This window comes from Cydia amplana, chromosome 9 (assembly GCF_948474715.1).
Source record: "Cydia amplana chromosome 9, ilCydAmpl1.1, whole genome shotgun sequence".
Classification (NCBI taxonomy): Eukaryota; Metazoa; Arthropoda; class Insecta; order Lepidoptera; family Tortricidae; genus Cydia; species Cydia amplana.
This window is the reverse complement of record NC_086077.1, coordinates 16,681,858-16,698,374: the sequence shown is the minus strand read 5'-3', so window position 1 is coordinate 16,698,374 and position 16,517 is coordinate 16,681,858. Positions and strand designations below refer to the sequence as shown.

General features: G+C 39.8%; 1 protein-coding gene across 1 annotated transcript in view; it reads right to left on the bottom strand.

Annotated features, from left to right (window-relative positions):
- Window positions 1–4,969: 4,969 nt before the first annotated feature.
- Window positions 4,970–16,517, bottom strand: part of LOC134650863 (WD repeat domain phosphoinositide-interacting protein 2) — a 33,422-nt gene continuing 21,874 nt past the window's right edge. Inside the window, exons 5-8 of the mRNA XM_063505798.1 lie at window positions 16,216–16,398; window positions 13,895–14,052; window positions 10,605–10,670; window positions 4,970–5,088 (exon numbers count right to left, since the gene is read on the bottom strand). Of these exons, the coding sequence (XP_063361868.1) occupies window positions 4,970–5,088; window positions 10,605–10,670; window positions 13,895–14,052; window positions 16,216–16,398 (526 nt within the window). The remainder of the gene's footprint in view (window positions 5,089–10,604; window positions 10,671–13,894; window positions 14,053–16,215; window positions 16,399–16,517) is intronic.

Here is a 16,517-nt window from a genome sequence, read left to right as displayed (position 1 = left end):
AATATCATTTTTAAAGACCTATCCATAGATACCCCACACGTATGGGTTTGATGAAAAAAAAATTTTTGAGTTTCAGTTCGAAGTATGGGGAACCCCAAAAATTTATTGTTTTTTTTCTATTTTTGTGTGAAAATCTTAATGCGGTTCACAGAATACATCTACTTACCAAGTTTCAACAGTATAGTTCTTATAGTTTCGGAGAAAAGTGGCTGTGACATACGGACGGACAGACGGACAGACGGACAGACAGACAGACATGACGAATCTATAAGGGTTCCGTTTTTTGCCATTTGGCTACGGAACCCTAAAAATGAAATATTGTCACGTGATTTTCAGCTCTATTACAATCCTATAAAGCCGTATTTTACACAGTGCATGTTTAACAGTTATGGCATTTTGTCAATGACTGCAAATAATGTATTTTTTTACCCGCAGGCATTTTCGAACCATGATCTGTAAATACATCTGTCGCAACGCAACGCTACTCGCAATTTGATAAAAAATAATTAGCTAAATACATACAATGTCTTAAAGCATCTTTTTTTTTCACGTTTTTAAAACCTTTGTCTTAACTAATACTATTTTTTTCATTTTCACATTTTGACTTTTTTTTTCGCGGCGCACAAAATCGCGCATCGTAAGGCTTTTATGAAAGCCCGAAGAAACACATAAGTGACCATAACTAGACTTTATGCCTTTAAGATAGTGTTTAGAATTGGTCACTTAAGTGTATTTAGGCACCGCATTGCTAATAGTTGCCGATCGTAGAACTAGACTGCAATGCTGCGACATAAGGCATTTCAAAAGTACCTATCTAAGCTTAGGTGTAAATTGAAATGCCTTAAATCGCTATCGTTAGCGCTGCCGGCCGATGAAAGCATTCGCGTCTCACACTTATAGGTAAGTACCTACATTAAGAATAGGTCATTGACGTATACAGCACAGCGGTATGACACCGCTACAACGCGATTGGTTGTTGAATTCGCATCACACGCGCGCGGCCGCGCGATTTGTCGCAACTAGTTGCGTTAGACTGCACGATTGGCTCGAATTCGTGAGTGGCACCGCTGAACTACATAGTACCATTTTTAGTGCACGTAAGGCCAGTCCTGGGATATAGGTAAGTCAATGGAATAGGTACCTATATTAGGTAACATAGATCTACAGAAATATCGTAATCTTCACATTTATAGCGTATTGGTTGTCCTGGCACAGGAATTTAAGAGTTCTAAAAATAGGGGAGGTAGGGGAGCATTAGACAGTCGGGATACTCGGACACCGCCTTGTAAATCAGGACGATTGCTCCCGAGCCTCCCGAGTGCCCAATGGCCCCTACTTCCCCTATCTAAATATAATTATTTTTAAAGAACTAAATGCACTGAGTTTTACTTAATAGCTTTTTTAAATTTGATTTGGCAAGGCTTTTTGACATGCCACTGAAATAGTTATTTTCGATACAAGTGCGAAAAAGAGGAAATTCGAAACGAGTGGCGATAAATTAAAACACGACCGAAGGGAGTGTTTTAAATCGACACGAGTTGCGAATTACCTATTCGCACGTGTATCGAACGTTTTACAGTACATATGGCACTTTAAAGTTTCGACATACGCACGAAAAGTGCTATTTTACGCACTAGTGCGGAAAAGTAGCCCCATATGTACTGTAGGTAATAGTTCTATTACAGTATATATGGGGCTACTTCCTTCGGCCGTGTTTTAATTTATCGCCACTCGTTTCGAATTTCCTCTTTTTCGCACTTGTATCGAAAAATCAATTTCTAATGAAAAAGTGCGAGAAAGAATGCTGTCACCAGCTAGCTATGCAGTCGGCTTCCTTGGTGCGAGGGTATTGTTACAATGTTCATAAAACTGACATTATGAATAATAAACAAAACTTTCTAGAATCTAGAACAGGTCCTAATGTTGAACCATCAGGAAATTTAACTATTACTTTGTACGTATACGTAAGTAGTGTATAATGCTATTAACAGAGCTGCCTTACAAAACTTAAACTTAAATTTCTGAAGGTTGACGAAGGGCGGAGATACCAAGAAGTCTTGTAGACCACACAGTAGAAAGTATTCAAGCCATGCGAGTAAAATTGAATTTACATTATTAAAAAAACTGCTAACCAATTCAATAGTTTACGATATTACGATACACGTGCGGATAGTAGGAAATTCGCAACGAGTGGTGATAGATTAAAACACGACCGAAGAGTGTTTTAAATCGACACGATTCGAGTTGCGAATTAGGTACCTGTTCGCACGTGAATCGTACGTTTTACAGTAGATACATAATGCCCATTTAAATTTTCGACATTGGCACGGAAAGTGCTTATTCCCGCACTATATAGGTACAGTCAGCAGCGGAAGTTGCTAAGCGGGCCAGGTGTTCAAAATGATCTTGACACGACTTTCTTCTTCTTCTTCTGAACACCTCTGTCGCTTAGCAACTTCTGCTGCTGACTTTACCTACTGTAAACAATATTTTGTTGAGTATATATCCTGGATGAAAGTACTTAAATTGAAGAGATCTAAAACAGCTCTGCTACTATGAGGACTATTTCCAAATGTGATTCTATAAATAAATATAACAATACATTTCCTTCTGACGCTAAACAATTTCAAATCTTGTAAATCCCGACTTTTCTAAATCAGCCTAAAGTATAAAATTCCTTTCGACGTTGGTTAATTTTGACGTTTAAAGGCAAGATTACACAGGCTGCGTGCTCGTGCGCGTGGGCTAAAATGTGGGAGCCGTGCACGCACGTCACGCAAGCGGTGTGCCGTCTCTCATAAGGAGCTATATATTACAACGCGCACCTGCACGACTACGCACACGCATCTGGTGTGCACAGGCCTTAAGTGGTACACGCATCAAATAAATATACCAACGTCGATCGGACAGTTTTATTTTGCAATTAAATTGCGCGCGTTACACCGCACCGTCGTCCAGTCTGTTAGTCACACATTTTGTCTAGTTTTGACATTGTGCGATTTCGACAGATACTTCGTAAGTACCCCACAAGGTAAGGTACAGTCAACTAAATTCATAGGCCACTATAGAACCTTGTCGCTTTAACTACTACATACATGACATAACCATGACATACATCACTCAATAAGCACTGTCGTAGAAGATAAAAAAAATATTCATTATGACATGGTTCTATATGGCCTAGGAATCAAATTGGTTGATTGTACACCACAACGAGCGATACAGATGTAGTGCATAATTATTTTCCATCGTATTTTCCGTACGGAAACGTACGGACGTGTCTTGCTATTTCATTCAGTCTCGGTACAAAAAGTACTGACGTTGACTGAAGTAGCATGACAAATACGAACGTATCCGAGTAAATACGATGGAAAACAATATGCACTACATCTATACTTTTGTTTTACCCCAGACGAAAGAACCCGTCTAATACATTTAGTTGAGGCGCGATCATCCTCACTTTCTGAAATGAGTGAGTCGTCATTCAAGGTGTTATCACGAAGGGGTCCCTTTGTTTCCCATAAAGTTTAAGTCATAATGTATTGTTTGTCATATTATCATTAGTCATAAAACTGAAACCGTTTACTTATCAGGATTTTCGCCAGGTTATCCTATAGATGTGTTAGGATAGGTGTGTTGTATGCAATCCTGAAAAGTGACGCGTATCTGAACCAAATAAATTATGACAAACGAAAATGCGGGCAAAGAATACATTATGACTTAAAACTATTTGGGAAACAATAGAGATCCTATCACGAGTCAACAGATTGGCTTAGACGGAATATCCAGTTTCAAGGTGCTGACAACCCTACTTAGGCCCACTTGCACCATCCCACTAACCCGGGGTTAAGCGATTAAACCGTTAACCTAGCTGACCTAGTGTCAAAATGTACTGGAAACCATGGTAAATCCAGGTTTAACCGGCTGAACCCGGGTTAGTGGAATGGTATAAGAGGCGCTTATGTGTTAAGCCCTCGCTACACGGTCGCCGACAAGCCTTCTAACCGTCTGACCTTGGTCTGTCCTTGGTCAGTTTTGGTCAAATTTTGTTGGAAACAACTGTCTACACGGTCCGCCCAGACCAGAGATGGGCACAATTTATTCGAATGACGAATAACGAATAAGAATAACAAAATTTATCGCGAATGACGAATAAAAATGTCGGATGATTATTCTTATTTGAATTAATTATTCGTCGAATAATTTATCCGCGAATAATTTATTCGTCGAATGAATTGCCACGAATAATTTGTTTATTCGAATACCTTATTAACTTTTCACGGTTTAGAAAGATTGGCAACTGTAATGTGCAATGCAACTACCTAAATAGTAACTGTAAATATAAATGCGTTGTGAGATTCGCTCTGAAGCAAAAAACTGCCAAGAAAATTTGGTGTTCTCACTCTTTTATTATAAAGCTATCTCTTTCTAGGTCAGGCCAGAAAGTTACTAACTTTGTGTGTGAGTAATTCATTGTTCACGCCAGTCCTTTTTTATTATACTACCTGGGCTTAGCTTTGAACCCTTAACAATCTTTAACTTCTGAACAAATATACAGTAAAAGAACAAGTCATATGAAACGTGCTATTATTCGTGTTGTTTATTTGAATGGTATTCCATTCAGAGCCAAATAACTTAAATATTCTTCGTGGATTTATTCGAATTAAATAACGAATAAATCATTCGTCATTTGAAAAGTGTTCGAATGATTCATCCGCGGATGAATTATTCGCGAATGAATCATCCGCGGATGAATTATTCGCGAATGAATCATCCGCGAATAAAAAAGTCGTGAATTATTGTTTATTCGAATGATTATTCCGATAAAAGTTTATTCGAATGATGCCCATCTCTGGTCCAGACCAAGGCCACGAGGTCTGAGGGGCTTGTCGGCGACCGTGTAGCAAGGGCTTTAGTTGATGTCGGTGACGGCGGCACGTTCTCTAGGCTGTGTTGTCGGTGTGGTGAGCTAGTCTTGGGTGGGTTGCACGCGCATGGGCGGGAAGTGGCGCGGGTCGCGCAGGTCGAACGGCCCGCGCGGCGGGGACCCCTCCAGCGCGGCGCCCAGCTCCGAGTCGCGCTCCGAGTCTGCGTGCCAGGGACCGTTACTATGCCGCCCGTGACTACTGCCACGGACACGTGACAACACCCCGGTATAGACCAAATACAATGAAATCGGAAGGGTTGGTACTCATTCCTGCCAGCCGATGGTCCTCGATTCGAAACCCGGTAAGGCAGTGGTTCCTAACCTTTTCAGTCCGGTCACCCCTATAACTAACTAGGGAACCTGATTTTACCCCTCCTCCCAATGGTAATAATATAAAAAAACGTGTACGTTTGTTGTATTGTTATATTAGGTTAGCTTATTACCCCCGTAAAATACCAGTTTTACCCCCGCGGGGGTAATTACCCCCAGGTTAGGAACCACTGCGGTAAGGGCATTTATCTGTATAATGAGCACAGATATTTGTTCCTGACTCATGAATGTTTTCTATGTATTTAAGTATTTGTATATTATCTGTATCGTTGTGTGAGTACCCACAAAACAAGCGTTCTTGAGCTTACCGTGGGACTTAGTCAATTTGTGAAAGAATGTCCCTATAATATTTATTTATTTCTACAGAAACAATGACAGCTTAACTTTGTTTGACGTTGCCTAGTCTGAACAATGAATGAAATATTATCTACGAACACGTTCAAATACAAATCCTATTTGAAAACAATTAATCTCAAGTAATAAATTAGGTATTCTAGAACACGCGACACAAATCATACAATTATAGGTTTTCATGTCACTCTGCCATACAACGAGTTTATATATAAGTACGATCAAACGAGTATCGCTATTTAGCGATAAAAAAAACTGGCTAAATTATTAAATTACAAGCAATGTAGAATAGAAGGGTGTATTTTTTACGTTTTATGTGCGGTACCAACTCTTGCCTTAATTTTAAAATATTCAATGAATTTGGTCTACTGAAATTGACAATGGGGTATGGACTCGTTACCGTGTAACATACAGGTTTTAACAAAAATAGTGGGGATACGTTTAAGGGCATATACCGAATATACCCTTAAACGGATCCGCACTAGTTTTATTACACCTTGTATAGGGACCGTGCGTGTTGGACACTTGGGCAGCCGTGACAATATTTAAAGAAACTTAATCGCGACATTAACACTTAACGCTGATAAGCAGGGTGCCGTACACCGGCGTTCAAAAGTCCATGGACATCCAACCGTAATATTAAAGCATTACGGTCGACATCTATCCATGCACTTTTGAACGCCACTGTACACGCTTGCTTGCACGTTGACGGGTCTACCATCTTGTGGTATAAATTGGAAACTTAAACTCGATGATAAGGTTACTGTGCTGCCCCCTATAGTACACGCACGCTCCCTATAAGGTTTTATCTATAAAAATCCCAATTTAGACATTTATTTGGTGTTATTATTGCAATGACCAACACAATGAAAACGTAATTAGATCTAACCAGACTCGAAAATTAAAGATGATCAATAAGAGTTTTGAAACAGACACGCACAACACATTAGAACCAATATACATGGATAGAGAATTATGAACAAGACTTGTATGGAATGTCGTTATGTTAAAGCAATATTTATAGACAAGTAAAAAAACTTTCATGAATGTTTGAGGTTATTTGCAATTACTCGGTTAGTTATTGCCTTTATAAGGCAGAGGGAATATTTTTCCCCACAATAATTTTTAACCTGATTTCATCATAGGGTTCAAGACCTTTAAGCCTAATGTCAGAAAAAGATTAATGCTTTATTTTGTCTTTATCTTACAAACACGACCACAATAAGCCCGTAGCAATGAATCGTTCGATGTGACGCATTTGTAAATGTCTCCTATAGTTATTGGATACTACATAGTAATTGTCCACTCCCTAACAAATCAGAAAGAAAATCCAATTCAAGCCTTAGGGCTCATTTAGACGGCGCGCGAACTCGTATACTATTTTAGTTACATTGCGGACCATTGAGTTTACATCAATTCATCACCGACCGATCAAATGACGCAGTGTAATTAAACTCGCATGCGAGTTCTCGCACCGTCTAAATGAGCCCTAAATTGTTAAGAGTGGCCAATAATTATAGCAGTTAGTTTGTTGGCGGCGTACGCTGCGCCAAGCGTCACATTCTGCGCTCTACGCAGCGTAAACTGAGACCAAGGCCTTTTAGACCTTAAAATATAGATTTTTAAAATCGATTTTACGTTGAATTTCATCGCACGACTAAGACTTCAAGAAAGAAAGAGAGACGTACACGAGTACACGATAAAACCTAAGCATGCATGATCAGATTTGTATATTACCTAAAGCAAAACTTTTTTTCTATACCTCATCCCTAGATAAAACACTATAAAATAAAATTATATCATGAATAATTTAAAAAGTCTAATATTAGATCATGTATAGTTGGATTATATCATTTACCGTCTTATGGCGTTACTCATAAACGTCTGCTAAGTTAATCAGCTGATGATCGTCGTTTGTCTCTCTATGGCATAACCGTTATGCAATATAGGGACAAACGACGATCATCAGCTGATTAACTTAGCAGCCGTTTATGAATAGCAGCCATTAGTATTTAAAGACACGGGGCGAGGCCGCGATGTGAGTTGATGGCTGCGTTAGAACCGAAGCGAGTGAGGTGAGGTGAGGGGTCCTCTTCAACCTTTAATAACAGGTCGTGACATCGCTGACTTCATGACATGACTGCGATATAACTAACTGTCATTTGAACGATTATAATGGGATCCAAGGTGTCCAGCGTGCCGAGGGGGAGGTCCAGTGGAAATGGTTAACTTACCGCCGTTACACTACGTACAGTCAGCAGCAATAGTTGCTAAGCGGGCGAGCTGTCCAAAATGATTTTGACGCGACTTTATTGTTAAGACAATAAGAACGCGTCAAGGTAATTTTGAACATCTTACCCGCTTAGCAACTTATGCTGCTGACTGTATATATTTAAGGAGTTTTTGCCTCAAAAGTCCTTATTTCGAAAGCATTTTAACTAAAGAAAAGTGTTTCTGTTAGCTTAGTTTTATACTTATTACAAATCAACGTACAATCTGTTATTTTCGGTATTACAAGAATGGATACAAATGTTACTCGGCCATTCGGCCAATGAGATAGTTACCATAGATACAAAAGATCAGATTCGGTGAATAGAGAGTACTACTGCAATGTTCTGCCGACAGAGAGCAGCACTAGCACAAACTAATATATACTGTTCTGTAAACAGTTTATTGACAAGTTTTCGCAGATTATTTGCTAGGAATAAATACGACATTGATGCATCAAGGAGGTTTGTTAACTGTTTGTGTTGGTGGCGCCCCCTACGCAGAGTTTTGCGTAATATTCCCTATTTTAGTAACCGTTTGTATTTTATGGTATTATCAGTTGAACGACAAAGTGGTTTACATCGTTTTGAAACCTAAAAGAACAGACTATAAGCCAACTTACTTAAAAATATGAATATATGTATTTTAGAAAATGCATTATTTACAAAAAACGAGTTCCAAATCAAGGACTTACGAACAATAGGTAGGTACCTAATATAACTAGACTACGATTAGAGGTGCTTAATTTTCTATTTGTGCCTGTCCAACACATTTTGATAGGCATGAAACAACTCGTTAGATTTATTTGTGTCACTTTAAAAAATCTTATTGATGTATAGCTTAAAATGTCAGACTTACAAATTTAGACGAATCGAACTATTGACAATGATATACATAATCGTATAACAAAGTGCCAAAGAAAGTAATTTTATTATAAACATTAATTTCTCACAGGCAGTTGGATAATCACCCGATTAGATTATAAGAGATTACACCCAAAACATATAGTTTCAAAATCAATTAACATTAAAAACGAAACATATTCAATTTACAAAAATAAAGAAAAAATATTTGCCTCTATACAAATACGATGGTTCCTATCGTTCGGAATGTAATTTTTCCATTTTGGGGCAAGTTCACAACTTTAAAATGTGGACAGTCACAACCTACTGATTTACTACGTAAGTATTAAGTAATATCGTTAAAATTTACCAACCCATTATCACAAAAATATCACATATCAAACGAGTCCACATATAAATCCGAGGTCTGATGAAACAACCAATTAATATTTAGAAAGTAAATTCTGCAAGGTGCGTTTTTGTTAGTGACAATTGAAAAAAAAAAACATTATGTACAGGATTATATTTCCAAACGTGTTCTACTCTATTTAATAGTGCACATAATTAAAAGTTAAAACACGGGTAAGATAAAAATGAAAGGCGCCTAGACATTTATTCCAAGCAATTTTCAGTATGCACACCATTGCATTGTTTTTTGATCTTTATTAATATCGTTAAAAAATCAATTAAATACGTAAATATGAGAATATATCAAGGTATTTTCTATAGGAGTAATTATTTGTCCTAATAGTTAAGTAACACACAACAAATTCATGAGTAATGAAACATTTTTACTGGCCAAATCTATTTAAGTTCAATAAATGCATCGTGAGCATGAACGATATTATATTGCTTATATTGTATTAAATAAAATTACACTATTTATCGAAGTCAGAAATAATACAGTGATAATCTGATAATTAATAATTATGAATGGTACGAGTATATTTAATATAAATTAATGAATATCTCGTCTCTCTTTTATGTAAAACGAGTCAATAAATCCTATAAATCAAAACATTGTTCATGTAGGCCATTAACAGGCACTTTTGAATCTAATTCAAGCTAGGTGTTGTGTAAATGCGTTAAACGGTATGTGTTTTCTTTATTTATCATGATTTTTATTACATATTTAAACAGATTGGCCAGCAAAAATGGTTGAATATTGTTAACTGTCTCACTTAAAGTTATCTATTTGAAGCAGTGAAATTAATCATAATTTCAGTAAAAACTTAATGGAATATTTAAGTAAATATGGCTGCCTATCAAACCTCGCCCGACTCTAATTTTATTCTATCGCGTTAACAACTAATTTCTAAACTTTTTTTTACTTTGAAGGTTATTTCATATCGTAAGGGCGGACGCAAACGAATGAAAACATCACACTAAGCGTAATATAGGAATATATTTGGTATAAAACGTGTATATACAGTGTGTTCCTCCGGCGTCGCTCCTCCCCCCTCCTCCCGCCGCTACTCCGCGCCCTCCCCGTCGCCTGCGGAACACCCGCCCGTCAGACACCGGACTGTACACCTTACTACATCGCATTAAGGTGTAGAATCGGTCAGTTAACTATACACTAGGCCTCGCTCCCATATCGTAAGTCTTAGAACTAACACGGCCCGCTCGCGGCAGCACAGGCCGCCGCGAGGGGATAGGTTCGCCATGATACAAGCGTACTCACCAGGTGGGGTGGAATTTCCAAGCTAGGACCCGACAGTCCGCTAATTCGACCCACGAAAATAGTTAAATTCCATATATTAAAAAAAAAAAAAAAAAAAAGTCGTCGGGCGGAGCTCTCGGGGCAAAGTTTGGAGACAAAGTTTGGGTGGGGTTAGGAAGAGGTTTGCGTGTGTTTAAAGCTGGGGGGGGGGGGGGGTACCGACCTGACATCCGGGCGGGGTCGCGGCCGCGCAGCGCGCCCGCGTAACTGTTGCCGCCCGCGCCCTCTGCTGCACCGACAAGAGCGTTAGCCCACACTACCGCGCATACGACCATTCACACACACACACACACACACACACACGCACGCTTGCACACGGGGACATTGGGACCGAAGTCTATTGAAACAAAATTGTCGTATTGGAATGTTGGTGACTATTTTGTAAGCTGAAATAGATGGCATATACTAAAGAAAATGTGACAGTGAACCGGTTTCTGTGACTAACCCCCGTAACCTCTAGTTAATATCAGAGCATTTTTATCCCCCTAATTTCTTTTCGAAATTTGGATGACATTTTTAATTGTCAGATACAGGTCCCGGTAAAAAAAAAACTAAAAATATCATCAAAAACACTTCGACAAAAATGTGCCCAAAGAAATTCACAGCGGTGTCCGTCCCATTTTTCTCAAGTATATGCAATCTTTGAAAGACCAATTACTTTGGGTATATATTATATAAATAAATAAGCCTCGGACTCGAACCTTGGCATACAACGAGCATACATCACGCACGTAACTCGGATTGAATATATAATAAGTACACAATTATAATTATAATAAAGAAATATTGTCCCAGAATTTTAGTACAATATTATAGTATGAGGGATATTATTGAATATGGCATGAGTTATTTGTGTCTGCTTATAAATACTTGGGATAAATAAATAGGTCGTTAGTTATAAAGTAGACTGGGATTGATATCCTGTAAATAAGTAGTCTATTGCATATACCAATATAGTGCATAATGATTTTCCATCGCATTTTCACGGGAACGTGTACGTGTCTTGTTATTTCAGTTAGGTTCGGTACAAACAGTACTGAGGTTGACTGAAGTAGAAAAACAAATAGGAACGTTTCAGAGAAAATACGATGGAAAATAATTATTCACTACATCTGTACACAATACTTATGTTTCCCATTAAATTATAGTTTGGTCAGCGACGCTTAAAGGTATCAAACAAAATCTATATTTATCATGGTTATGATTATTGTAAAAACGCATCATTAAAAGTAATGATAGTTTAAAATAGGTACATGGAAGTTATTCTTAACACTTGTGTCCTTTGACCCCGGTAAACGTACCTACTATAATAAATTATATGACGTGCTATTTATAATGAACTCATTCTAAATACCGCGTGAAAAGTAACAGCAAACTAAAATAGGCAAAGAAATACACCCCGACCTTTCAAGCCCCGAAGTTTTTGGTCAAATAAAGCTTCTAGTAGTGTGAAATCTATAGTACTATTATAGTCTAATATGTACAGTCAGCAGCAGAAGTTGATAAGCGGGTGAGGTGTTGAAAATGACCTTGACACGCTCTTATTCTCTTAAGTCGCGTCAAGATCATTTAGAACACCTCGCCCGCTTAGCAACTTCTGCTGCTGACGTATAGTGAAAAAAAAAAACAATCCCAGTCTACGCTAAGAAATAATGATCGTGACATAGAATAGATAAGAGTTAAGACTGTCGGGTGCAGAGAACGGCTGCATCGCTTGCGCTTCAAGCATACTAGCGCCGTGAGGATTGGCAACTAAGTGCCTTAGGATCACTAAAGAGCCTTAGGAGTGGCACTAGAGTGCCTTAGAAGCACTAAAGGGCAGTAGGAGCACAAGTGAGCTTTAGGAATGGCACTACAGTGCCAGGAGTGGCACAAAAGTGGCGGGAGTGGCACAAAAGTGCCGGGAGTGGCACAAAAGTGCCGGGTGAGGAGGAAGCAAGGTGCAATGTCCGGCGTGGGGTCCCGCGCGGGCCATGGGACCCGGCGGTAGCCTTGCCGAGTAATGTGGCGAACAGTTTACTATATAGGTTATGTTTTGTTGAAGGACTCCTGTCGATTGCTGAGCAAGTTGTGGTAATTGGGTTACTATTTGTAAGTAAAAGTAGGTAGATGTGGTATCATGAGAAAAGTAGGTATAAGCTAAGTAAGCAGTATAAGCGAGATCAGAAATGTAACTTTCATAATGAAATCGTAGTTATGTATTTTTTTAAATTATTTAGACCACAACGGTTACATTCACTTGAATTTTTTGTCGCTATTGGCGACATGTTTCGGGCCCGTCGGGGTTTTTTTTTAATTATTCGAATAATTTAATGCAATGTATTTTATTTTACATAGCATCTTGTATTAGAATGAAATAATTAATACATATTGTTTAATATAAATGATATCGCATTGGGCATCACAAACAATTTACCGCATCAAAAACAAATTCCGTTTCTTGGCCATCTAATATATGATTCCATTAACCCATCTAATATGTGATGACTTTAGTAAAAATACAAATATTTAATTAAAATGCCATGCTCGACCTTCCCCTCATGGAGCCACCAATTTCCGTCAGTGAGAATCGTCAGAAATCGCTCAGCAACCGACAGACAGACGTATATAATTATATGGCGTTCATAAACGGCTGCTAACTTAATCAGTTGACTATCGTCGTTTGTCCCTATCGGCCATAGAGAGGGACAAACGACGATCATCAGCTGATTACCTTAGGGCCACTTGCACCATCCTAATCCGGTGTTAAGCGGTTAAACTTTTAACCAGTCAAACTGTACTGGTAACCATGGTGTCGTGGCTTCCCTCCGTGGCGACCTGACATAGGCCAACTGACATACATATTTGGAACAGGGATGTTGCGGATGCCGATTATTTGACATCCGCGGATGCGGATGCGGATTTTTAAAGACTCACATCCGCGGATGCGGATGTCAAGATAGATACATAAAAAACGTCAAATATTACATTTTAGTAATTTTTATTTCAAAAAACCGGCCAAGTGCGAGTCGGACTCGCGTACCAAGGGTTCCGTACATTAAGTCCCACTCACGCTTGACTGCAATAGGTATTTTGGCTAATGACTAAATTACCTAGCAGTCTAGCACTTACGCCGATGCTAAGATGTTCCTGTACCGACCTGTTCCACATCCGCATCCGCATTAAATCCGCATCGATTTTATGCGGATGCGGATGCAGATGCGGATGTTGAAAATAATGCGGAAGTTCCGCGGTTGCGGATGCGGATGCGGATATTCGCAACATCCCTGATTTGGAACTACGGACATTTAAATTCAAAATTGGACATGACAACAACAAAATAAGATCAGTTCACGGCGGACAGCCACCAAGACCAGACAGCCTGTTCACACGGTAACTCCAGGTTTATCCGGTTAACCCCGGGTTAGAGAAGCGGCGCTTGGCAGAGGTTTATGGGTATATAGGTGGGCTCACCTTCCCTTGCGTCTTGCGGCGGCGGCTGGTGCAGCTGCGGCTCGAGCAGGCGGTGCGTGCGCAGCAGCGCGCATTCGCCGCCCTCGGCCGCGTCGAGCGCGTACACGAACAACTCGCCGCCCGCCGTCGCCACCAGCAGCCGAGGGGCGCGACCCACGCTGGAATCACACCAGACTATGAATGAATGAAATGAATGAAATCGTTCATTTCAGGCAACTAAAGTCTATTTTTTTATTCGGTAGACTGAAATGACAGTTAATAGTATGAAATGACATTTCATGTTCATACTATTAACTGTCATATCAGTCTACCGAATAAAAAAATAGACTTTAGTGGCCCATACATAAATACTTCCTTATTTAAAAGCTATCATTATCTAAGCATATTTATTTAATACGCGTGAGTAATAATTGTACTGTTATGACTATGTTTTATGTTGATGCGGTTTTAATTAATCCTTATCGAGGTCATAGTTTATCTTTAAGATTACAACATTCAATATGTACATTTTCTTGACATGTAATATTCGCATTGACTATTAAGTTTAACCTATAAGAAGCAATATAGTATATAATAGAAAACAATAACCAATAAAATATGGTAAAGATAAAATAAACAAAAAAAAACTTCGTTATTTATGTGCATGCAGTTTTTTATCAGAACTAATGTAAACAAGTCATGCGTGCCTTTATTTACCATAATATGTTTTATGTAAATTGCAATAAGATTCAAAATGAATTCAGGGCCACCCCACATCTAGCGTCTTTCGAGCGTCGGCGTCTACAACTCTATGGCCGCTGCTCGACGCAACGTCGACGCAACTGCGCAGCGACGTCATTTTCCATAGCGTTGACCAGACGTCGACGCTCGAAACACGCTAGATGTGGGGTGGCCCTAATAGAAAAATATTTGGGAGGCTGTGCGTGGTTCCTCTACGGCTACTGAGTGTCGGCGAGTCGAACGCTACAGAACCAGTCTAAAATGTGTCATAGAGATGCGTAACAAAGGCGCGTTATCGGAGAGCGCACCTACACTGGTTTTTTGAGCGTTGGACTAGCCCGCGCTCAGGTGCCAATAAGAATAATAAGACCCTTTTTTGCGGGTAAGTAGCACGTGCGGTTTTACTTAACAATAGACAGTAAGTTTTTGGCAAAAATTCCATTTTCGGTACAAGCTTTTATCGCTGACTGTACTTTTCTTACGACAGACAACGAATACTCATCCGAGACAATTCTAAAAATCCCTAACACAATTAGGTTGCGTTGTTTCATCACAGAGTTCCTACGGCCACCTCCTGTCTCCATCATCAGATCAGCTCGATGGTACCATAATATTGCATTGTCACCTGACTTACACGTGTATGCAAAATTTTAGCCCAATCGGAAACCGGGAAGTGGATCAAATTTAACTTGCAAGATTTGATTACAGACAGACAGACAACGGGACAGGTGAAAGTAAATAAAAGCTTGTAATAAACGATTAGCCGTACGGGGCCAACTACAAATCGAAAGGCTATAACAGTGTGGACGATGGTACCGACTGTTTTTCTCTACATGGACTTGAGGGCAATAGGGATGATGGCACATGTTGAATTTTATAACAAAATCTAGTAAAATAGATAGCAAACGAGCAATTTATCACAATAATGTGGTTATTAAAATAAAATATTGAAAAATTACAAAATTACAGGACCTGAAAGTTTCAAAATTTAAGTTTTTTTTAACTTCCAAAAACGATAAAAGTAAGGGTACCATTCGATTCCTTACATTTCATCCAAAAAAATATTGTATAGCAACTATATACATAAACGCAATATTTCACCGACAAAAACGCAATTTTCTTGTTTTGTCCATACTACAAGATGGGCGATGACGTCACGGCCTCTGGCCGTTTTGTATAGGGCGTTTCGCTAGTGAAGTGCGACTGTCGGACTTTGACTACAATTTCTGACTTTTGTGTTACTTTAATGCAATGGGTCCCATATAGACATTTGATCCTAAAAACAAACCCGATCGATTGATACCATAAAAAAATAATAGTCATGTAGCCTATTGCTGGAGCCATAGACTAGGAATCCTCTAGACTGAGTTTAGAGCAATTATTTCATGAAACCGATGCTGCCAAAAATACGGGGGTGCGGGGGGACGAGGTGAGCGAATCCCGTGCCGTGATTGGTCCGCTCAAAGACACGGACCAATCACGGCACGGGATTGACTCGAAGATGGAGTAAAACTACCGTATAAGTGGCAGAGGGGGTAGCGTTACTATGCTCAGTCTAGAGGATGTCTTGTCTGTGGCTGGAGCCAACGTGTAGCACTCACTTGGTGATGGCGACCATGGCGCGGCTGGGCTGTATGGGCAGCCTCGCGGCGGCGAAGGCGCGGCCCTGCGCCAGCACGTCGGCCACCTGCGCGGGCAGCAGCCCCGCCCCGGCCGCCACGGCCGACGACAGCCAGCCCAGCCAGCCCCCCGTCTCCGCCTCGCCCGCCCCGCCACCCGCTCCGCTACCCGCCCCAACCGCTGGAAACACCACCCCGCAACACAGATTACATAATAGTTCTCACGAACAGATACGAGGGGTGGCTGATTAGCAGTGCTCGGAATAGGTAGTGCCTATTTACCT